The 25,663-nt window shown below is 43.3% G+C and overlaps 1 protein-coding gene across 1 annotated transcript in view; it reads left to right on the top strand.

The window, feature by feature from the left end:
- The first annotated feature begins 1,120 nt into the window (after nucleotides 1–1,120).
- Nucleotides 1,121–25,663, top strand: part of LOC115096660 (protein-glutamine gamma-glutamyltransferase E-like) — a 53,268-nt gene continuing 28,725 nt past the window's right edge. The window contains exons 1-4 of the mRNA XM_029611611.1: nucleotides 1,121–1,227; nucleotides 18,257–18,430; nucleotides 20,049–20,294; nucleotides 23,582–23,700. Coding sequence (XP_029467471.1) covers nucleotides 1,221–1,227; nucleotides 18,257–18,430; nucleotides 20,049–20,294; nucleotides 23,582–23,700 — 546 coding nt within the window. The 5' untranslated portion in view covers nucleotides 1,121–1,220. The remainder of the gene's footprint in view (nucleotides 1,228–18,256; nucleotides 18,431–20,048; nucleotides 20,295–23,581; nucleotides 23,701–25,663) is intronic.

Below are 25,663 nucleotides of genomic sequence, written 5' to 3'. Positions count from 1 at the left end.
ATGTGGCCAAATATAAATGAAATAAATATTTTCCAGCATTTTCAGAGGTACCATCAATTTCTTTTTGCAATAACAATCCAAACCAAAAAATGGATTCATTAAATAGGTTTTACCTATTTGTTTAAAAAAAAAAAAAAAAAAAAAGTACCATCCTTGAAGGTAGTAAAGCTGATACAATGAACCTAAACCAATGCAAAGAATATAAAAATAATCAAGAATAAATATGCAAATCTTAGAAAACTCTTTAAAGTTAGAAATACCCAACTAAAACAGGTGGATGGGTTACGACCATTTTATAAGCCAATTCTTGGATACGTAGCCTGAATGAAATGGGACATTCTAGCTAACATGTTCTTCCATAGCTTACGTTAGAGAGTTAATACTGTTTCTAGTGATTAGAACACTAATTCAGAATAGCATCTTACGAATCTGGATTCATTTGAACTTAGATGCTCCTCTGTTGACTTACTATACTTACACAGTATATGCTGGGAAAGTCCATTAGATCTGTCAAAAATAGTGATGTGCACACTGGAAAGAGTTGTTGATAGCGTAGAGCGCTTGGTGAAAGAGGGATGTTTGGCAGAGGTTGAAATAAAGAAAATTGCCACCTCAGAATTCTACGATTTCAGTCTTTCCATCATGGATTGCACAGCTGGTTGAAATTGAATCTTCTATTTTAAAATAAGTTTAGTGCTGACATGCCTTTTTCTCTGTTTTCAAAGAGATGTTTCCATAAGACACTAAATGGGAGCAAGCTTTTTAAGAATAGGAGGCCCAGTCAGTGATTATCTGTTTCATGTATCCTCTGTCTTACTGATTCTAGTGTGCCAGTTCATTTCACCACACAAGGGTGCGTACATGTCCATAAGAAAACTGTACCCAAAAAAGATGAGTTTCAAAGACAAAAAGAATTCTTCTGATCAAATAAGGAAGAACATGTTTGGCATGTCCCCTGACAGGCTCTGTAAAAGGCGTAGCAGGAAGTATCTCCTAGCCAAGCCCAACCTTGAGCAACCTCATGCAGATTGAGAAAGGCTGCTTCAGGTGGCAAACAGCACAGAGTCATTAGAAAGAACCTCACCCATCTCATTTGAATTGGCCTCATAGTGGGGATTATAAATATTGGCTAGATCAGGCAAAAACCGTACAGTTTCACTGTTCACTACAGCAGTGGAAGGACAGCAGAAGAAACAGCCGGCCAGAGTGACGTCATCATCATGGCAGGTAGGTAGAATGGAATGAAATGTATTGCTGTTTATAGCCTGAGGCTCCTTCCTTTCGGGGGAATTGTTTCTAACAGAGTGATCTGGAGTCTTAAATCCTTACTCAGACATTTTTGCACTGGAAATGCCAACATATGCAACTATTTATTTATTTTTTTATGGCATGAAAATGTATATTCTGCTAATCCAAGGTACAATTCACACAACACTGATTTATAATAGTGTTAACAGATAAACAAGACAGAGACCTTTTTCTTCTATGGTGCAGAATTTAGGAATGTGGCTGGAACAGGATTTATCATTCCATGCACACATTTCATCTTTGATGCTAGAGTTGTTTTTGACTTTATGGATGATTTGACAGCTGAGATCATTTCTAGCGGTACAAAATTGAACATTAATTACCTTTGTGCGAGTAACCTCCCATTTAAATTATTGCAATGCTTTTCTAATCGGGTTACCAAAGGAACCCATAGGAGAGTACAATTGATTTAAAACATGGCCGCAAAGACCTTGTGGGTATAAAATATAGAGACTGTGACCCCTTTGATAATTAGGATTCACTAGTTGCTGATAGAATCTCAGATTTGGTATATAATTCTTTTATTGGTTTACAATGACGTGAATGGATTGGGTCCCAAGTATTTGCAAACTCAGGCCTGGATTTATCAAAATGCACTAAATATCGCATGTAATAGGAAAAGGGGCATGTTTTATGGTAATAGGCTGCTTATCGCAAAGTGTGCTGTCTTAGCACTTCACATAGGTATTAGCACAAACTGCAATAACTTTTTTGCACTTTGCAATAAGTGCCAGAATTGTATTTCCTACCTACAACCACTGGGAGGGAGAGAGAGAGAAGAAAGAGAGAGAGTGAGAGAGAGAGAGCGAGCAAGTCTAGCGATAAGATCTTCATACTAGGTAGGTATTTATACCTCCATATGAAGCCCACCTAGCTATTCGAGGTGAGGTTTAGGTATTAGTGTAGGGGTTAGGGGCCACTTTGACATTCAGAGTGCAATGTAAGAACAGAACAGTGCACTCTTGTGAAGATTTGATGACCTTCGGAGTGAGGAAACTCACCCAAAGATGAGATTTGTGCAATGTTCTCTCAACCTAGCTTGTCATACGTCGTACTCTGAAAGACAAAGTGGCCCCTAACCCCTACACTAATACCTAAGCCTCACCTCGAGAAGCTAGGTGGGCCTCATATAGAGGTATAAATACCTATCTAGTATGAGGGCCTTATAGCTAGGTGCGCTCTCTCTCTCTCTCTCTCTCTCTCTCTCTCTCTCTCTCTCTCTCTCTCTCTCTCTCTCTCTCTCTCCTGGCTCTCCTGCAGCTTAGCAAATGAAAAAGGTGTAGTTAAAGCCATGCGATATGGCTTCGCAAATTACAAAGCCAGCCCACTTGGCCACAAATCCCACCCCAAACTCCTCCCCTTTTTCTAATTTGCATCGCAGTATGCGTTACGGTGTTTTTGCATGTGTTAAAGGCGTTTTTTTGCATGCAAAAATGCCATATAGCACTTTGATAAATGACCCTCTCCGTTAATACCTTATGATCCCAGGCAGAGTTTATGTTTTTCATAAGAAGAGATGTGAGTCTTCCCTACTGGCAAGGAAAACTGTTTGCAGAAATTAAGATCTAGAGCATTTTCTATTATTGCCCATTTGCTGTGCAATAAACTTCCTAGAGAATGTTGACTACAAAAAATTACTTGAAGTTGCTTACGATGGTCAAAACATTGCTATTTTGGATTGCGTATAAGCTATAATATGGCTGTGCCAGTATGGAGTTGTGATAAGGGAGTTTATATCTATAGAGCGGAGCCCTTGATGGTATTTGTTAAGACTAGGCTGAAGGAGTTAGGAGTTTTAATGAGGGGATGGTTGTTGGGAGGGGTTATTTTGTTTTGTTCATACAAAATATATATTTTATAAAATTATATACCTAATAGGATAGGATTTTGTTGTATAAGACTTAAGTTGATGTAGAGGGGATCTTGATGTTTGTAATTTAATTGTATTTTGTAAATTGACTCAACCGGTTCATACAGGCAATTATTAAAGGTAATACATATATCAGACAATAAAAAAAACTTGTGAGGGAAGCATTGTTAAAAGTAGACAACAGAAGAGATTGTCAGCTGCTACTGCAATTGGGCCCACGGTCTATAGATTATAATGTAGTTTATATGTTTCACTTGACTTATCAAAGATATTCTGCATTGGCAGGAAACATCCACTTAATAAATTATTGCAAGTTAGTTCATGAAAGCTATTTATCGTTTGTTGCCCTTACAGAGTTGGCATAAGATTTGAGTTCTGTGATGCTGGAACTGTTGAGGCCTGTATGCATATTAATCTTTATGGTTGTTAAATGCTTTGAAATCATACATGTATTTGGAGCTGAGGTATTCTATAATACAAATTATTGCATAATTATGGGGCATTTTACTGTATTTACAAATAATTCTTAAGTAGTGTGAAATAATGTGCTTATTGATACCATATTACAGGGAGTGAGAGTGAGCCACAGAATGATGTTTATATTTTATTGGTTGCCTGATGTATGATGTATATTGCAATCTTTCCTTCATCGTTCAGGGTGCCTTCACATTTAAACACTAAGGGCCAGATTTTAAAACCTACACGCGGGTGTAGATTTGTGCACGCAACCCGGCGCGCACAAATCCACGCCCAATTTTATAACATGCGCGCAGCTAGGCACATGTTATAAAATCCGGGGTCGGTGCGTTCAAAGGGGTGCACACTTCTGCAACTTGCGTGCGCCGAGCCCTAGGGGAGCCCTGATGGCTTTCCCTGTACCCTCAGCCTTGGAGGGAACTTTCCTACCGCCCGCCCCACCTTCCCCTCCCTTCCTCTACCTAACCCGCCCCCCAGCACTACCTAAACCCTCCCCCCCCCCCCCACTAGTCTTTGTTCAATAAGTTGCGCCTGCTGGCCAAGTGCCGGTGCGTGATCCCCCGGCACGGCCACTGTGCTGGAGGCCTCGGTCCTGCCCCAAACCCGCCCCACCAAATCCCCACCCCTTTTTTCAAGGCCCGAGACATATGTGCATCCAGGAGCTTGCGCACGTCACCGGGCCTTTGCAAAATAGGCTCGGCATGCACAGGAGCCGGTACTCGCGGTTATGCGCGTAATATATGCGCGTAACCCTTTTAAAATCCGCCCCAAGTAAATAAATAAATGGTTCGAGGACTAGGGGATACTCCATGAAACTAATTGATAGCACATTTAAAACAAATTTGAGAAAGCCTTTTCTTTTTCAGATAACCTATAATAACGTTGTTGAATTTCTTGTCAGAGTATGTGGTTAAGGTTCATAGTATAGATGGCTTAAAAAAAGGTTAGGGCAAGTATCTGGAAAATGTATTAGCAATTATTAGCCAGACAGGTATGGGGATCACTGTCTCTTGCAGCTGGGGAATGGATCTTCCCATTGGGACCTGCCAAGGGCTTTCAGATGACCCACATTGGCCACTGTATGAGACAAGATCCCGAGCTTAACAGAGCATCGGTGCGAGTCTGACCTAGCAAGACACGTCTTCTGTTTTTAAGCTAAAGTCTTGTGACCTTTACTGATGTACTGTCATTGACAATTTAACACAATATACATGGCAAAGTATTCAGTGAGGTGTTAAGTAATGATAGCACAAGACAGATGTGCAAAAAAGAGTTACCATCAAGCCTGCATAATGCATACTGCCTCATGACTTTGATGCATATACCATCATGATTTTTCTCAACTATTTCATATAGTCCACTAACTTGAAATTAGTATTTTCAAAGAATTTAATTCTCCAAAATCCTCATTCCAAACAAGTGATGAATGTCTGAAGATATCCAGACTAGAGTACTGTATTTATTGCTTAAAAATAAAAATTGTGATGGCTAGGTTGGCTTGGGGACTGTGTGCAATGTCCTTCAGAGATTTAGGCCCGTGCATAATTTGTTATCCACTTCTGAATTTACTAGAAGAAAGATCAAAGGGTTCAAATAATTTCTGGCATTGTGAGATTGTGTTCTACTGCAGCAATGCTGTCAGAAAATTGTGCGACAGTGTTACTTCTCCCAGGTTATATGCAAAGTAAATGAAAGAGCTAGTTCATCATTTCATAATCACATTTTACTCACACACCTATGTTTCTACCCTAAAGGTTCTTGTGCACTGTATCCTTTAATTAAAAGATAATAATTGCATTTCAAACATAACTCAAAGTGCACCACCTTTTTTCTAAAGCAGTGCTTCTCATTTCCAACTCTGTCCAAAAATACATAACATACAGGAAAATCATCTCAAAGAATACTTTGGTAGATATTGCACAAAAGACTCCGGGAGCTGCACAAATCAGCAGGCTCATTTTAACTTTTCTTCCCACCCTGCTATACAAAGCATTCTCAGGCATGTTGGCAGTGGCACACAGTGGGCTTCCAGCTAAAGCTGGTTCCCAAGGGATCAGGACCCATTAGAGATCACCAAGAGGTCCATATTGAAAAGCCAGTTAGATGGATATTGTAATAGTTATCTAAGGGGGTCATTTTCTATTGATATCGCACGCAAAAAGGGACTTTTTGCGTGTGATACCTAGATCAGAGCGGAGTTGGGGGCGGCATCAGCACCGGAAGGGGAGGAGTCGGGGCGGCAACAGGGCAGACGCGGCAGAGACATCGCTGGCGGTGAAAAGATAAGAACCCTTTTCGCCGCCAGTAACGTGCCCAATAGCGCCACCTTTCATGGCTGCACACGCATGTTATAAAATCTGGCATACATTTGTGCGCGCCGGATTGTCCTAAAGTTAGCTGGCTATAGTTAGCCGGCTAACTATTTTTTTTTTTTTATAATTTTTTCTTTATTAAGCTTTTTATTAACAAACATAAAGAAATTTAAAGGAAAACTTGTGTACAGTACTCACATTTAAAAGTAACAACAAACCAATATATTTTCTGCATTTCATGGACCCAATAAAAATGGGGGACAATATAGGAATTATAAAAAAAAAAAAAAAAAACTTAAGAGAGGAAGTAAATTTTCTGTTTAGGTCCTAAATTTGGTTGCTACAGATGAACTCACATTTACCTCAGATTTATCTATCAGAAAAGTCTCAAGATGTGATGAGTCAGAAAATATGAATTTCTTACCTTGAAAAGTTATAAAACATCTGCAAGGGAATTTTTAAAAAAATGTCGCACCAATACCCACAACTCTACTCTTCAAGGTCAGGAAATGTCTCCTTCAAGCCTGAGTAGGTCTGGAGACATCAGGAAAAATATAAATTTTCTGCCCACAAAATAATATATCTTTGTTTTTAAAAAAATTTCTCAAAGACCATTTCTTTATCTCTTTCCAAGGAAAAAGAAACAAACAATGTAGCCCTCTTATTGATAATATCCATCGACTCTTCTAAAAAAAAAAGTAGAGATTCCTGGGCTATTCTCATTAACCTCCCCTTGTATATCAAACATTTTACTAGATTGATAAGAAAAGAAAAAAGATTTTTGAGACACAAGGAATATTATCCTCTTCATATGAAAGTATTTCTTTGAGGAATTTTTAAAACACCTCACAAGGTGATAATAATCTCGTTAATGGAAAATTAACAAATCGCAGATTTTTTGATCTCAACAAATTTTTTATATTTTCAATTTCAGCATGAGGAGCTAAACTATCACTAATATGCATATTTTCAGCATTTTTCAATCCCTGTACTTTAGAAGACAAAGCATTAACAGAGGATTCTAGCTCATAGATCTTCTTACTTTGTTCCTCGATTGATAATCTATTTATATTAACCAAAGAAGAGAGATGAGTATTAATTAACCTGAGATACATGAGAGTCCAATTTCGCTAACATCCTCCACAAATCACCCAGTGTGACATTGGGTGGTTCTTCAATATTTATTTGAAGACTTCCAGTGTCCAAAGGAGAATTCCCACTGGTTACCCTTCCTGGATGTATAGCTGGAGAAGAAGTTGCAGGAAAGTTCACCAAAGAAGACTCAAACAAACTCCCACTAAGATTCGAAGGTTCAAATACAGGGGGAAGACTCCTCAGCTAAACTACCTGGGAGTTGAGGCAGGGTAGGGCCATTGCCAGGACTCAGAGAGACACTCAAAGCGCCCCCAGTGCATTCCTCCTGTGGCGGTCTAGTGAATCTGTTGATGTGAGCACCCATTGGGCCAATGCTATCTTGAGCTGAGGAGCAGGGGAGGAAGTAATGATCTTAGCCTTTCTTTTCTTGCCCAAAAAGCTGATGCTCCATGGGTTAATAGGAAAGAAGTCAATCTCCCCAGCCAAGCAGCCGATGCCAGACAAAGCCGGACAAAGCCGCGCGCCCCTTCGACGAGCGTGGCTTAGGCGGTGTGCCGCTCTGCTGCGGGATTTAAAGAGCCCACGGTCGCCCTGATGACTTCGGAGGAAGCAAAAGAAGGCTCAAGATGAAGTTCAGCTGCAGTCGATTCAGCAGCAAAGGGGCCCTTGGCACAGATGGAAAACGGGGAACTCACAGCAGCTCCTTCCTCTCTCCTCCAGAGAGTCCCCACCAGCCGACTAACTATTTAAGATAGATGGCTATATTCAATAAAGTGGCTGCACTGTTGGCTATGCCTTGAAAGTTAGCCAGATAAGTATATTCAGCTAACTTTGCTATCTGGACTGTGTCTTATATGGGCCTCCACAAGTCGAAGAATGCAATGAGTATTTGCCACACTCAGCTATTTAAAAAAAATAAAAACTTGACTATGCTGTCAAACCTCCTTTACATTTATTTTGCTGCTGCATTTCTTAGGTTCTGCACAAGGAATAAAAGAAGACAATGCAAGTGAAGTAAAGCAGGTAGCAGAAAGCAGCACTATGAGCCCTGGATGCTTATTACATACATTAGTCTTAAATCCCTGAGCAGCTTTCAGATTAAATGGGGTCAGAGCGGCATTCTCTGGGTTGGCATAAGTGCAACATCTATATTTTTGTGGCCGGTGTTCAGTTTTAGCTACTAGGCAATGGGTTTTGGGTTCTTGATTTTGTCAGAAAGTTGCTGATTTGGACCTCTGGTTGGGGGGAAACACTTGACATTTCACCATTGCCACACAAATGGTACGCCATGCAGAGATTTGTGTTTACGGGGACCTACAGTTTGTTATCGAGGTTAAAAAAGAAGGTTGAACAATGTACAGCAAAGAAAAAACACAGTCTCCAATTTATTTGGAGTCAGTAATTGCCCATCAATGCTGAACAGGTATCTTCTTCACTCCCCCTGCCTCCCCTGTGTGAGAGATGCAGACTTCCCAATCGGTTGAGTTCAAGTTTTGGGCAAGGGGATCCAGGGCATAGGGAATATCCTTTTGCTTGGGACAGAAAAGGTTCCTTTTCTGACCCAAGTGTGCAACTGTCTGACCACTATACCAGGACATAGGTATTTATCCCTCCCCTCCCACAGCAGCATGATCGAAGGCTGATCAGAGATGCCATTCCCACATGATGATTACTCACAGATCCTATGAAAGTGTGGGCCAAAGCATTAGTAAGAATGATCTATTGGACCTTTCTTACACAAAAGAGGGAGCTAATGGGTCATAATGAATCCACCCCTGTGCTCTCTGATTCTTCTGGCATTTTTGCACTCAGAAAGTGCATGACATCGCCATTTCTCCAGAGGAAGTATCCGGCCTTCTCTCGGTAATCCAAGTACACACCCTCCTGAAATGGAACAACTGATAGTAATTCCCACATTGAAAACATTTCCTTTGTAAGAGGAAAGGGAACCTACATTTTTAAATTACCTATTGACCTCTTTCAGCACCTATATGCTGTTTTACCACTTAGACTACAAATCAATAATTTTAATTGGAAAACCATCCCAAAAAACCCTGAAAATTGCCTTCAAAGGCCATTTTTAAAATTAGGGCTAAACAAAGAGTTCTGATTACTAAGCACTTTTCCCACAGCACAAAATGGGAGAAAAACTTTCATAAATAGGCCCCAAAGGTAGGTGTCGTGAGGCAATTCATCAAAATGTTCAGCGAATGACTCGTCAAAATTGGACTGCACTCAAATCAGTCATAAGAACAGAGCCGTACCATGCCTATCGCAAGGCTATAGGTGCCGCTACCAAAAGGCGCCATAGCACTGCCATGTGCCAACGACAGCAGTGCGGCTGGTAGGTCCTCAGCAAGAGAAAAAGCAGCCTGGCCCCATCAAAATCAACAGCGTGGTTGGCACATCCTTAGTAAGTGGGAAAATAGCATGGCCCCACTGTTCAAGGTGCCAAGTCTGGCGGGGCCGCACTGCTTTTCCACTTGCTATGGCCGCGCTTACCATACTCTCAATTTCAGAAAGGTTGCACTGCTTTGCAGGAGGAGGAAGGGCACACCTTGCCCTGCCAGAAGGAATCCAGTGTTAAGGCTGTGTTGGCCCCATGGCTGGAAATTGTTCCCTTGGCCATGGGAGCTGAAGAAGGAGACTACTGCTGCCTGCAACTTCAAGGGGGACGTGAGAGGAGCATGTGTGCATGTGTGTGGAAGAGAGAGAGCGTGTGTGTATGTGTGTGGAGGAGAGAGAGCGTGTGTGCATGTGTGTGGGAGAGTGAGAGAGAGTGAGCGTGTGTGCATGTGTGTGGAAGAGAGAGAGCGCGTATACATGTGTGTGGGAGAGTGAGAGAGAGCATGTTTGTGTAGGAGAGGGAGCATGTGTGTGCACAACTACCCCAGTTACTCTCTGACAATTTCAGGACATCTGGAAATCAAACGTTCCAAGGAATGGATTACGGTGGATTTTTTAAAATCCTTATTTTAACTGTTGGGTGTTATTTGATGTGTCTGTTTTGAAATATTTTATTGGTGTTTGGAAAATTTGTATACGTATTTTTAATTATTGAATGTTATTCTATTTATTAATTAATATGAATTATTATTTTTATTGGTAAAGTTTTACTAATTTTGTTTTATGAGGAATGGTAATGTTTCTGTTTTTTCCATTGTTTGTAATGTATATGGAATTTTGCTTGTTGTGGTTTCCAGTTTTTGTTTGTACATTTCTATTTATATGTTATAGTCTCTCTAGTCTGTATTTGAGTCTGTGTTTTGAATGTTTGATGGAAGTGAGGTATTCCAATAGTGTGTAGTTTCTATATAGAGATCTATAGCAGCTTGGCTTGCTCTGTTTTCCTAAGGGTGTAATATTTTCAGTATTGATTTTCATAGGTAGTATTGGTGCTATTTGAGTATTGGCAGTTAGTGCTGTTTTGATATAGAAATTCTGTTTTCTCATGGCTCTCTGGGGTCATGCCCATTCCCAAGATAGATTACAGTAGGCTTAATACCTTATAGGTTCCAAGTATCCCTTGCTTCTTTTGCAGGGTTTTCTGATTGGCATCATAGCAGTACATGTAAATATAATATACATATTACAGTGATATTTTACCTCAGAAGATGTTACGAGTGCAGAGTCAAGGGCTCGTTTCTGGAACGGGTGTTGTGAGCCCTTGAGCCATGGCACGACTCAGGGAGGAGCCCCAAGACACACCGAGGGAGGTGAGCTGGTGCGAGCACAGGTAACAAGGAGCAGGACAAGGCTGGAATGAAGACAAGGAGACGGGAGGTCTGACCCTCTACCGGGAGGTTTGACAGCACAGCCTGCACGCCCCAGGATGACCAATGTGGATCAATGAACAGTCCTCCGACCGTTCCTAGCCCTTTTGTACCTGCCGCTGGGTAATGGCAATAGGCGGCAGGCCGGACAGAGGATGAGGGCAGATAGAGCCCTTGGAACATGGAAGACACTTGGACGAAGACATAGGCGAAGACTCTTGGGCGAAGGTTCAGGAGCAAGGTACTGCAGACAAGGGTTCAGGAGCAAAGTACAGCAGACAAGGATTCAGGAGCAAGGTACAGCAGGCAAAAGTATACAGGAGCAAGATCAAGTACTGGGTTGAGACTGCGACGCAGCGCGCCCTAAACAGCCCACCCGCGGGGCTGGTCGTGGACCACGCTGGGCTCGAAGCAGGCTCTAGACCAGGTGTGAAGTAGATGAGACTAGAACATGGCGAAGATCCCGAAGAGGCCTGAACCGGGCCACGCCCTACACAGCTGCCCATGGCTGGTCGCGGACCACGCTGCAGCGGAGCAGGTTCAAATAGAGTCTTAGACATGGACGGCCACAATGCAAAGGGCTCAGAAGACAGGGAGAGGATTCAAGCTCAGCAGACAAGATACAGGATTCTCAGACAACTCTGGATTCAGGAGACAGGACTCAAGCAGAAGTCTTCTGGAGGCATGCACTGAGGAGGAGAAGATGACCTTCTACCATGAGGCACCCTACACAGCCCGCCCGTGGGCTGGTCCTAGACCATGACATGGCATGCCGGGAAGATGGACATCAAGGATCCAAGGAACTGGAGGCAGAGGCAAAGATGAAGACGTCAGGGAGGAACATCGGACATCAGGAACAAGGAGACATCTGGAGATACAAATGAAGGACATCAGGAACACGGAGACATCTGGAGGTACGGATGAAGGACATTAGGAACATGAAGATGGAGCCGTCAAAGCAGGAGAAGACCTCAGAGGACCTGGACCGAAGAAGAGGACAAAGATGACTGTGGAACCCGATCCGAAGGCCCTGACTGACTGGAGAGAAGCCCTTTCATAGGACTGGCAAGAAGACGTCCTAGATGACGTCATGAGGTGGGGCCTGGGGCATATCCAGCCGCGAGCCCTTTAAATCATGATGAGAGGCGCGGCCATGCGCCTAGAGAGGCAGGCAGAAACAGAGGCAGCACAGGAGCAGGGCCAGGGTGGTGACGGTTTTTCTGCCACGAAGTAAGCAGGCTCGAGCAGCTCCCTGCCACAAAGGTAGACTTAAGGGCGGCCCCATGCCGCTGAAAATAAGACAAACTCAGCGGCTCACCATCGCAAAAAGAGACAGCAGCACGGCTCCACTCGGTCACCTGAGCCCTCTGGGGATAGGGAAATACCTCCAGTACCTGAATGTAATCCGCTTTGAAGTGCTGAAAAAAGTGCAAAAAGCGGAATATAAATCTAAATAAATAAATGTAAAATCTGTCCTTATAAATGCATAACTTTAAATTTGTGTGTGAGGAGGGTGTGATGGGGTGGGGGGATGCAAGGCTGTAAAGTTTTCCTAGGGCACCTAATGCCCTTGCACTGGCCATGGGCATTGCTGTACAAACATTGAACAGAGTCTCCCAACTCCTGGTGTCATGGGTGAGGGCGCAGGTTCTCACTTGGCCGTAGGCGCCAAATTGCCTGGCTGCGGCTCTGCATGAGACTGACTCATCAAAATTGCACTGCATTCATTTTGGTTACAACTAGTTTGAGAACAATTTGAGCCCACAAAAAAAAAAAAAACCCACCTCAAATCTAATCATGTTTAAGGTGAGTCAACAAAAAATGACACTCAAAATTCAAGCTGCTTAATGCTTCACATCCCTTTTTTTTCTGCTTCACTTGCAGTACTTTAGATCTGTCTATATTTTATTGCCATTACAGCATCCAATGCCAGCGTATGATGACTTGACACCCAGCCCTTCTTTTTTTGGGATTTGAGTAGCTGTCACTTCTTTGCGTAACATTAGCATAAGTTGTGAAATGATCAGACCGGTCCTCAAAAGTAATTGCTCTTTATCACGGATTCTTTTCCATCTTTGCTCAGAACTGCCCTTGCTTTGGTTTGCATTTTGCTATGCCATTTCAATACAATTTCTACTGCTCTAAGTAAGATTATAAAGGCTCATCAAATCTGTATTATCACCTGATGATTCTGCCTAGGCATTTCTTTAAGTTCTTTCGTGCCCACTGACGTACCTCTCTCCATCTCAAGAAAACTATGGCTCTCATACAGAATCAAATTATATTTCAGAAAGCAGAGACAAGAAGGAGCAAAGAAAACCATGATTTAATGCACATGGAGAATTTGCTTTGTAGAAGTACGGAACAAATGCCTGCAATTGCTTTCTCCTAGTGCACGGAGAATGATGCCTGGCAGCTGCAGTACAAGCGCAATGTGCCCCTACCTTTGCCACACTGAGCTATGTGGTTGCTAATCATACTGTCTCCTTAATAGTTTTGAGATTGAATCTATGTGAAAATAGGGATGTGGGGAAGGGAGGGGGGTGGATATTTGGGAGCAACGGGCTATGTACTGAGGTTCATAACAGTAAAGAAAGACCAATTGGTCCATCCAGTAAGCTCAGTTGTGCCACTCTGCCAGTATGTATCCCAGCTGCCATCTGTAGAAGCTTGAACACTTATAGAATAGCACTCCTTATTTAAGTTGGGGAGGAGGAGTTCCCTCTCATTGGCTCTCTACCATCCTGAGTAGATGAGCAATTATATCCCAGATTTAATCCAAATAACCCTCCCATGTATTCCAAGCTGTGCAATAATCTAAACACTTACCAAAACTAGAGAGTTGGCTGCCCAAACATCATACTCCTGTGCTTGTAGCCTTGCTGGACAGCACACAGCCACCATCAGTCTGTTAGTTCTAGGGCATTGTAGTCTGATGGTACCAACCTCGCTACACGTGTTAATCTCCGCTTAGGTAAGACCAAAAATTCACACTCTTAAATCCTGAAGAAATCTCACCCTATAATGTATTTATCAAATTTGGATTCGTTCGTTATGGAGAGATTTGAAAAAACAATTTATTAAAAAAATGTTTTTGCAGAATGGGGTAAGTTTCATATATTTTGATGCATGCCTCCACAGCCTTGCTTCAATTTTTATGTTATAATCATCAACTTACCACCCACCCACTCTCTATTTTATTCAACAATTTTTTGCAAGCTTTTTTTAGGATTTAAATAAAAAGATATTTATATATCATTCAATAAACCCTCTTGGCCATGTCCCAAAATCCGCCTATTGAATGTCTCCATCAAAATTTATGATTTTCACTATTTCCGTTGTTGTTCCTTGCTTCTTTTCTTTATGCAAAGTTCAAATTATGATGTCTTCCGATCTTCCTCCAACACTGTTCTCCCATGAGAGATAAATGTTTGTGACACGTAAAATTTGTTTGGCGTCAGCAATTGATAAGGAGAGTTATAACCCCGTTATGTTAATGTGATATAGAATCCGCATACATTTCAAATAGCTTTAAGCGGTAGCAAAAGCTCATTTGAGAATGATATATAAACAATGTCTTCAGAATAAATGAAGAATTATTTAGTTCAAACAAATTGATGTAGACATAAAGTTATTAGAATAATGACTCACTCAGTTCGAACAATTAAATAACGGATAAAGAAAAATTTCATCCGATTGGAGAAAGAACATTCAACAGTGTTGGAGGAAAATCGGAAGACCTCATAGTTTGATGGCACCGGGGCTTGCGGCCTAGCGCCACGAAGATGGAGGAAGCGTCGGGGGCGGTCCCAGTCCCATAGGAAGGTGCAAAAGGCCGCGGTTCTGACCACGGAGCAAAGAGACTCCAAGGCGGCCTCCGGGCCGAGTGGGCAGGCGAGACCGCGGCTCCAGCTGCGCCGAAGGCCCGACGGCGGCGTCCTGCCATGTCGGGTGAAGAAGCAGTGTGGGGAGATAAGTCTGCTTGCGGGGAAACCCGCGGGCAGCACGGTTCATGACAGTACCCCCCTCCTCAAAGCCCCCCTCCTCAAACCTCCTATCAATAGTCCGAGGATAAGGGTATCAGTCCATACCGGATGGAGGTATTCGAGGGTCCAAAAAATGGAAGCTGGTAATCCGGAGACAGCATGACACAAAGCAAAGCAGCAGAAACACAAAAGACAAACCACAGGAAACCAGACAAAAGAACAAGATAAAACAGAACACACAGCACAAAAGGCGAACAACAATCAACAAAAACACACAACACAACCAACAAAAACACACAGCACAACCAACAAAAACAAACAGCACAACCAACAAACAGCAAAACACACAGCAGCCACACATGCAACCGCAACCAAACACACAGCCGCCATACGCGCAACCATAACCAAACACACAGCAGCCAACACACCAACTCAGCGTCACCAACCAAACATACAGCAGCCGCACACGCAACCAAACCAACACAGCGCACGGCGCAAACACACCAACACCGCGCCACCAACCAAACATACAGCAGCCGCACACGCAACCAAACCAACACAACACACGGCAACCAACACACAACCAACCAAACCTAGCACGCACACAACAACAACATACAGCAGCAACACAAACACAAACAAGCAAACAACAAACAGCACAAACGAGCGCAACCACACCATCATACAACCACACAACACAAATGCAACCCACCAACAACACACAGCACAAACCAACCAACATACAACGTAAGCAACCATACAGCACAACACATACAGACAGCACAAACAATACAAAACAGACAGACAGCACAAACAATACAAAACAGACAGACGAGCAACAAGCAAAAACCAACAAGAAGCACCAAGAAACACCAAGAAGACCTGGGGGAGGGAACCCAGGCGGGCAAAGAAAAACCAGCAAAACCAGTAGGGGTGCAGGCGTCTCCTGCAGATCGTAGAACCCCAACCTGGCAACATGATGACAAAAAGGTCTGGATGCAGGCACCTCCTGCAGGTCGTTACAAAAAGAAATCCAGACAGCTGGCGCCTCCAGCAGGTCGTAACTATGGCAAACTGGCGCCTCCAGTAGGTCGTATACATAAAAAATCCTGAAAAAATTTTTCCGGTCCCATAACAGTCCAGGAACACAAACAAGGCTTGAACAAGGCGGATCCATCAGCAAAGCACACCCGTCAGGCACATGGCCTTGCATTCTGTTGCGAACGGCTTCGAAAGGCCTTGCATTCTGTTACGAAGAGCCTCGAGGCTGGGGGTGTTTAGTGTGCCCTTGGGCCTCAGCCCAGGCCCAGACCTTCAGGGCTGAGCAGAGGGGTGACAGGTGGGCCCTGCGTGGCTGACGGGCTGACCCTCTGCCAGGCCTGCAAGCTCCCAAGGCCAACATCCAAGGATGTTGGTAGAGGAACAGTCCTCCGACTGTTCCGAGCCCTTTCGGACCTGCCGCTTGATCGGCATTGGAGCAGCAGGCCTGGCCTGAGGTTGAGGGCAGACGGAGGCCTTGACACGTAGACAGAACTATGATTGATGCAACGGCATCTTAGACGAGACTGGGTTGATGCGACGGCATCATACGCATGACGAGGAACTTGATCCACACAAGACAGGACAAGGGTTGATGCGATGGCATCTTGACGAAGACACTGGGTTGATGCAACGGCATCCTTGACGAAGACACTTGGCTGGTGCAATGGCATCTTGGGCATGACGAGGAACTGAACATCCAAACAGGCAAGACACAAGGCATGGACATTGGCACTGTCTCTCAGGGCGCCCTACTCAGCCCACCCACGGGACTGAGTCGCGTACCACCCTGTCCCACTGCGCGCCCTGCAAGGGCTGGTCATGGACCACGAGGAGAACGGGACGAGGGCAGGGAAGATCCAGGCACAGAGGAGCTCCAATGACGAAACCGGTGTCATCCGAAGCTTCCCCCATGGCTGGCAGGAACGGAGGCTCAGGAGCGCAGGGACCAATCCCACCTGCAGACCGCAGCAAGCTTGGGAATACTCCATCCGAGGACCACCGGTCTACAGGAACAGAAGGCTCAGGAGCACCAGACGAATGCACAGGGAAGAACATCCTGGACAGAAAGTTTCTCACATGAAATGCTGGCAGGCTTCAGATTGACAGCGCGCCGTATTAAGCAGATGCTGTTTCTAATTCAGGACTGACCTAACATAATTTCTAAAATCGCACAGACAACCTGCTATCACCTGGAGTTCCCTGAAGAAGGAGTAAGACACTCCGAAACACTGTGGTGTCGGAGGATATACTTCAGGATTGTTCACATTAGTCGTTGTCATGTGGATCAAGATAAGTGCAAGCATCAGTTAGTTTGCATTTAAGATTTAGCCCAGGATGGTGCATATCAAGTGTTGTAGCAACCTATGATTAGATAAGCCCAGTGCTATTCGGGCTTCATAACATAAGCCAACAAGCATTTTGTGGCCATTTATGACGGTTGCACTTCACACCTCTATAAGAGTTCCTCACATAGCTGAATCTTCATATAGTGATTTGTTTCTATTTTTCAGCTTTTTTGGGTTATTATTATAGAGACTTCTAAGGTAGCATGGTCTCTTGAGTGATGTCCCAAGGACTCTTCCAAAGGAAGCTAGCAGAATTTGCTTCCTCCATGGAAAAAAAAAATATGCCTCCACTGGAAGAAAAAGCAGACAAAATAATGAGTGAGTGCTCCCTCTCTGCTAGTCTCCTGCTTTAGACCAATAGATGTCCTTCCGTAGCATCCCCAAACTTAACAGCACAAGTCCCAGTTTTGCACCATCTACCGTATTTACATTTACCACTGAATCTATTGCAACCCATTCTTTCCCAGGTTAGGTAGTGGTTAAGTACATGCCACACAGACCAGGGTTACAATTGCTTAATTAAATAATACATACACAGTTGAATTCACTAATATTGCAAATTGTTCAAAATATCTTTATCATTTACCTGCGTGCAATGCTACCATAGCTCAAAGATAATATAAAACCTATATAGTTTTGTTATGTCATAATGATTCCATTTCCCTGAGCAAGGATCATCAAGATTTTATTCTGTTCAGTGCCCTTCTTTGGAACTTGAAAATCAGAATAAAGGAATAATACTTCTGGAAGCAGCAAGAACTGTACTAAGCAGTGTACTTAAAATAGGGAGAGTAATTCTGCTCTAGAGTCATAGGGTGGTGATATCCTACAAGGATTTGACTATGTTATGAATATTTGAAAAAAAATATTAAGATGATCATAAATACTTCTTTCAACACCTTTCAACTATATTTTAATAATGATAGGAATGTACAGTATTTCTTTGTATGTACGAGATGGGTATCTTTCTTAACGTCCAAAGGCCCTCTTCAAAGACTGAATGCATTTTTCCCATTTGCAGCTAAAGTTTACTTTTTTTATTTTGCAGCCCTGACAGTAACCAGTGTGAATTTGGAACTTGCCTCCAATAAGAAAGCACACCACACCGATTACTATGACAGCAGCGACCTAATCCTAAGAAGAGGACAGCCCTTCAAGTTTACCCTTCAATGCAATAGACCCATGCAATCTGGGGATCGCATCACAATCATAGCACAAACAGGTAACCTCCACCAAACACTCACTCCGCTTCTGAGCTAAACTCCTCTCATCCCGATTTGGCTCCACGGTTAGAAATTACATACATACATGCATACATACTCTTGCCCCAGACATAGCCTTGGATAGGGAGACAGGTGCTACATCTGCTTAAAAGATCTACTACTTTGTATATAGGTAGCACCTCTTCTAGTGGCAGCTAGGGCAGCAGGGTTTAGTCCTGACACAGTCTCGCCAGACCCTAGCATGTATTCGATGAAAAGGGATGGGGGACGATAGACCTCCAGGGCCCTCAGATAGTGTAAACCTTTCCTTCTGAGGGTGTATGCTCAAACTCTGCCTTTAAGTGCTGGTGAGGGCCAATGACCAAGCTGGCCCAACGAGCAGGGTGTTTCAAATAGGGATGTGCAATCGTTTCCCCCAAATTAGGCAATGTCAACAAAATTGCCTAACTCGCAATGGTTCGGGAGAGCTGAAACACGATTGAATTTTTTCTGAAATTTCGGAAAAAAATTCATTTATGAGTTAGTGTGCGCTAATGGAAGTCAGTACGCGCTAACTCCCATTAGTGCGCGCTAACTCCCGATAGTGCACACTAACTCTGCCAAGTTAGCGAGCACTATCAGGAGTTAGCTGTTTCTTCTTTGCAAAATCTCCTGCAGATGGTATCCTTCCGCTCTCTCATCCTCCTAGCAGTTACTAGGCCACTTTGGAGAAAAAAATACTTGTTCTTCACAACTCCTCTCTCATGAGCAGGAAGGGTGGACAAAACCTTCCTTCCAAACAAAATCACCAAAAAGTATACCAAACTCTCATAATCACCAATATCTACTTTACTGGGTGTGGATCAGAAGATGTGGTTTCCTCACCCCCTACTCAGCACAGGGATTCAGCCAATACTGGTTAAAGATAGGGGAGCTATGAGAAATAGAGCCTTATAATCCAAAGCAAAGCACCATCCTGACTCTGCCACATCGATATTCAGGCAGAAACCTAGCATTGCAGTAACCTGCAGTAGGGTTGCTGTAATAAGATGAAATATTTCTCTCACCTGCATGGCTTGATACACTAAGCCAAGAATCAGTCACAGATGGAGATCCCTATGGCATCTTTGCATCTCCATGTTCCAATCTTGCTGTAGAGAAGCTGGAAGGAGGTTAAGGAGAGAGCAGAGAGGTGGAAATGGAGGGGGAGATGGGCAGTGGAAGATAGTGGGAGATAGTGGAAGGGTAGAGATCAAGAGGCTGAATGAAGGGAAGATACTTAATGGAAGTTTCAATGGGGATGGGTGAAGGTCGGGGGGGGGGGGGGGGGATATGTAAAGGTTAGAGGCACGTAGGAGAGGCTTATTTCCTCACCACAAATAATCCATCATAGGGCCAGGGGATCCCCACCTCTCTGCAGTGCCAGGGGAAATCTTTGCCCACATTATCACTTGTATTTCTGTAATCTTAATCTGCAGAAAATGTCTAATGAAATCTTTAATGATCAAAGAAGTGTACTAAATCTCAGATTCCACTACTTACTGCTTAAATACTCCTTCCCTATAACTATGTTTGAGTTTTCACAGCTGCTTTTTTTTTTTTTTTTTAATTGTTGGATAAATCTTTTCCCCCCTGTAGGACCAAAGCCCTCACAGGCTACAAACACACAAATTGTGGTCAACGTCTCCACCTCAGGGAGCACTGAGAACTCCTGGGGAGCTGTCCTACAGTCCAGCGACTCCAGCACCTTGAATATCAGCATGTCCAGCCCTGCCAATGCCATCATAGGAGTCTACAAACTAAGTTCCCAGATAGCCTCCAACGGCAAGAATTCAACCAAAGTGATAGGAAATGTCACAATGCTATTTAACGCTTGGGTTAAAGGTAAAAATATCTACTTTATTTTAAGTTAAACTGCATCTGATTAATCCCATGCATCAAATGTGTACCCTGCAGCTCAGATCCCGACGGGAGAGTGCTAAGGAGTTTAGATGCTATGCTACTGTGACAAAACATTGCTAAAAAATAGACCAATCGGAGATGGACTTCTTCTTTCACAGTGATTTCACAATTATAAGTGCTTTAAAAAAACAGCACTTTTTAGACTATTTGATAAGCCCTTGGCATGCCCCTGCCTGCAGAGAAAGTGTGTTGGAATGGTTGAAAATTCAGTGTTAGCAACACACAGCCATTATCCATTTATGGGGTATCAGTATGCCAGAACATTTTTTTTTTAATTGCATTGAAATATCTACATTTTTCTATAATCAGGGTAATGTGGGATGCAAAACCAGTGCACAGCAAAACATCGGAACCATGAAAACCAAAACAAATGGGACACCAGGCATGCCTGCTAAAACGAATTATTCTGGTGTAATTGGAGCATTCTGAATTTTAGAAAAACGTGAGATTCCCATCGATCGATGAATCAGAATGCCATCACAGAATTCACAGTCCCATGCACCCTGGTTCAAAAGCTGCCTCAGCTGAAACAATCATTCACCATCCAGTAATGATCAAAAGCTACAGACCAAAAATATCCCTATTCCTTTAGCAACGGAAAGCTTAATGTAACTGGATGTAACTAAATATAAGAAAGTGTGACCCTCATATAATGAGACGCTGACGTCACTCTTTATCTGGAGTGTAATAGGGTCTCGAGGAGACCACATCTTTGCATATAATCATTGGTCATGCAAAGCTGCACATTTAAAGGTAGATTTTAGTGAAATATCTTTATTAAAGTGGAACAAACAAACTGACAAAGCGAATGTACAAGAACAAATTGTAATCTGATACCCCGCTACCCACATCCACAGCAAGCAGAAAAATCAAAATGCACAGTCAATAGGACTGCTGTCTAAAGGTGGATTTTCAAAGCCTTGCGCGTGCAAAAACGGCCATTGACGCGCGTTAAGAGATTCGAGTGGGAGCTACACGCATTTTAAATAGCTGGGAAGGGGGCGTGCACACTGATGTACGCGTGCCCAGAGAAAGGGGGTGGCAGAGGGGCAGAGCATGGGCGTTCCAGCACTTAAGCCTTCTAATTTTCCTCACCCAGTGCGGATAATATCTGCGTGCCGCTTGTCCTTGTTAGCTGCAGGAGTCCATTGGAGGGAGAGAGACAGAGAGACAGAGAGAGAGTGCCTCTTTACAGGGATCAGACTGCATTGTACAAATCAACTCCTTTTCATCAATTATAAGGTCAAGAATTCTGTAATGAGGTCAATTTTACAATGGATACCTCTGAATGTGTCTGTAACACCACCCCACTAATCCCAACCCACCTCCCGAAAACTCACCTCAAATCAAAGTGCCCCTTTACAGTGGTCCATATATAGATGATCAGACTGAGCCCTATAAAGAGGATCTCTCTCTTTTGCGCGTGTGTTGTCCTTTTAAAATCTACCTTTTAGCATTTTTTTCTTTTTAGAGATTTTTTTTTTGTACGCAAGTAAAACCACTCATCTTTAAGTGAGTGCTTGTCTCCTTCGCAAACTGCCTGCCCAACCCTGCTTCAGTGTTTCATCGTTTAAAGGTAACATCCACGGTGCTTGTCAATATCTCAGCGTGTCTGGACGCTGAACACAGCACCATGGATGTTTAAACGGCGAAACACTGAAGCAGTGTTGGGTGGGCAATTTGCTGAGAAGACAAACACTCACTTAAAGATGAGTGGTTTTACTTGCGTACAAAAAAAAAAAAAAATCTCTCCAAAAAAACCCCCTAAGAAGGGTAACTTTCAAACAGGCGCGTTGGCGTTCCTTGGTGCACGTGCATCAGCGCGCATCCAGATACGTGGCCATTCCATAGCTTGTGCGCGTATATGTGCGCATGTTAGAAAATAGCCTGGCCCTGTGCGCATGTGCACCCAATTTTAAATACGCACATGCATAAGCGGGCAAATCCCGCTTGTGCCGCGTAAGTCAGGGAATTTGAAAAGGGGCACACGCCCACGTCATTGGCAGTTTCGCCAGTTTGCCCAGTTAACAGATAGCTCATCCACACCCTCCTGCTTGAATAGCTTACACCCCTTCCCCCCCCCCCCCCCCCCCCCCCCCCAGTTAACCCAGACCCTTAAAACCCCTTCGGTATGACTAGGTTTTTATTTTTTTCAACTTACATCTCAACCCTAGCAGAAGTAAACTTACGTGCCACTGGACCTGGGTGCGCACCCAGGCATGTAAGTATCTACACACACGTCTCTTGGCCAGGCCCTGCCCAGGCCAAACTCACGCCCAACCCTTTCTTTAAAATTTTTGAAATGCGGACTAAGCAGGAGATGCATGTCTGTCTGGGCAGCTTTTAAAAATTGGTTGGCGTGCACCAGCCTGTGTTGTGCGTGCATCCTCCAATTGATGCATGCACCGGGCTTTTAAAATTCATCTTTATATGTGTGACTTTGTAAGGCCCATGATTATATTCAAAGGTGCGGTCTTCTCAAGACCCTGTTACACTGAAGATAAAGAGTAGTCAGCGCCTCAGTATATGAGGGTCATAATCTGTTATATTCTGCTACATCCAGTTACGTTAAACTTTGGTCTGTAGCTTTTGATCATTATTGGATGGTGAATCAAGAACCAGAGTTATATTTATTTATATTCCCCCCTTGGGTTGATTACTTCTCAGCCGAAACGATAGTAGTTCATACCAGAGGCTGCAATTTTCAAAGGCATTGACCTACGAAATGAGGTTTTTACTTGGGTATGATGGGCCTGACCCCACATGGCCCTCCTCATGCTTGGATAAAAGCATGCGCAGCTTCTGCAGTACGACTGCTTTTAGGCACAGCTAAAAAAAAAAAAAAAAAGGGCATTCCCGTGAACATGTTCAGGTCAGGGGGGGAAAAAAAAGCACATGCCCAATACATTCCACTTTCCAAATAAGTAGCCAAGCTATTTTGCCCCCGCCTTCTGCCGCTCACACAAGAAAACAGGTGCAAAGGGCGACAGTGGCTTTTCCTAGGCAGACTTTTCACCTGGAGATTTGAAATGGAGAAACAAAATAGGCAGGTTGTTTCTCTTTGACAATTTGGAAAAGTGCATGCATAAAAAGTGCCCTTGCAGTCTGCCGTCCTGCAAATTGTTTCAAAATTGCTTCCTCCCACCCTCACCCCCTACCTTGTGCCGGAGCAGATTTAAAGACCCATTTTGTTGTCTTTGTTTTGGCAGAAGATGACGTGTACATGTCCAATGCTAATGAGCGGGATGAGTATGTTCTGAACGAAACCGGACTCGTTTATGTAGGAAGTGCAAACAGTTTTGGAAGCAGGGGATGGGACTATGCACAGGTATTGTAACTGAAAAGCAGATATTTCTTGTTCCTGGGCCTCCTCGCCCCGTTGGGATAACCGCTACTGGTCTGAGCTAGCCCACTGCTACCCCAGAAAAAAAATGTGCCAACATCTCACATTAGAATTTTGATGTGCTACAATAAGTGCCAAATCCCCAGAGGGTTCACCAAGGAATATAAGAATTGCTCATCAAGGATAGTATTGAGGGTAGGTGGCCAGTGGTTTACAGGCATGTCATAACTTAACTAGTACATTTTGCCATCAAAATCTTATTTGGTGGACTTACTGAACTCTTTACTAAATCTTTGTTGGCTGTGAATATGGTAATAAATGTCTACTTTCCATTCAAACTCTTTGCAAAGCCCTTCTAAGAACACAGGCTTCATTCCTTTAGAGCAGGGATTCTCAGCTCAGTCAGGTTTTCAGGATATCCCCAATGAATATGCATGAGAAAGATTAGCACGCACTGCCTCCATTGTTTGCAAATCTCTCTCATATATATACACATTGCAGATTTCCAGAAAACTGGGTGTGTCCCAAAGATCAGACTGGGAGCCACTGCTTTAGAGAAGATGTATTTTACTTAATTCCGCAGAGGCCTCTATTCACAGTCCTCCCCAGTCCAGCACATCATTCCTTTCTCCTCGTTTACCCCAACACACTCTGAATCTCCCTCCTAACTTCACCCCAGCACACCCTTTCTCCCTTCCTTATTCACTATCCCAGCAAACTCTAACTCCCCTCCTTAACCTGACCCCCAACACATTCTAACTCTCCTGGCCTCATCTTGACCCCAGCACATCTCAGACCTACCTCTCCAGCATGACCCCATCATCCCCTTCCTCACCACCAGCCCAGCCATTGCCCTACTCTGTTGGGCATTCGTTTAAAAAGGACCGCACATCTTAAACAGAATAGAACATTTTCGGGACATTCCAAATGGAATAAACCAATTGGACAGTGGCTCTAATAAAAAAAAAAAAAAAAACCTGACATTTTTCAGATTTATTAATTTTGGAAAACAGCGCGCACTATTTGCAAACAGTGTGTGCTATTTTCCGAAATGAATGAAAAAAAAATCTCTGGAAACAAAATTCAGGCAAAAAATGTCCTGAAAACAAAAGAAAAGAACTGAAATGAAAAAGTTTATTGCGCGAATCCCTATTAAGAACATAAGAACATAAGAAATTGCCATGCTGGGTCAGACCAAGGGTCCATCAAGCCCAGCATCCTGTTTCCAACAGAGGCCAAACCAGGCCACAAGTACCTGGCAATTACCCAAACACCAAGAAGATCCCATGCTACTGATGCAATTAATAGCAGTGGCTATTCCTTAAGTAAACTTGATTAATAGCAGTTAACGGACTTCTCCTCCAAGAACTTATCCAAACCTTTTTTGAACCCAGCTACACTAACTGCACTAACCACATCCTCTGGCAACAAATTCCAGAGCTTTATTGTGCATTGAGTGAAAAAGAATTTTCTCCGATTAGTCTTAAATGTGCTACTTGCTAACTTCATGGAATGCCCCCTAGTCCTTCTACTATTCGAAAGTGAAAATAACCGAGTCACATCTATTCGTTCAAGACCTCTCATGATCTTAAAGACCTCTATCATATCCCCCCTCAGCCGTCTCTTCTCCAAGCTGAACAGCCCTAATCTCTTCAGCCTTTTCTCATAGGGAAGCTGTTCCATCCCCTTTATCATTTTGGTTGCCCTTCTCTGTACCTTCTCCATCGCAACTATATCTTTTTTGAGATGCGGCGACCAGAATTGTACACAGTATTCAAGGTGTGGTCTCACCATGGAGCGATATAGAGGCATTATGACATTTTCCGTTCTATTAACCATTCCCTTATTAATAATTCCTAACATTCTATTTGCTTTTTTGACTGCTGCAGCACACTGAGCTGACGATTTTAAAGTATTATCCACTATGATGCCTAGATCTTTTTCCTGG

Source organism: Rhinatrema bivittatum, chromosome 8, assembly GCF_901001135.1.
Source record: "Rhinatrema bivittatum chromosome 8, aRhiBiv1.1, whole genome shotgun sequence".
Lineage (NCBI taxonomy): Eukaryota > Metazoa > Chordata > Amphibia > Gymnophiona > Rhinatrematidae > Rhinatrema > Rhinatrema bivittatum.
The sequence above is the reverse complement of the archived record's forward strand: the minus strand, read 5'-3'. Positions and strand labels throughout refer to the sequence as shown.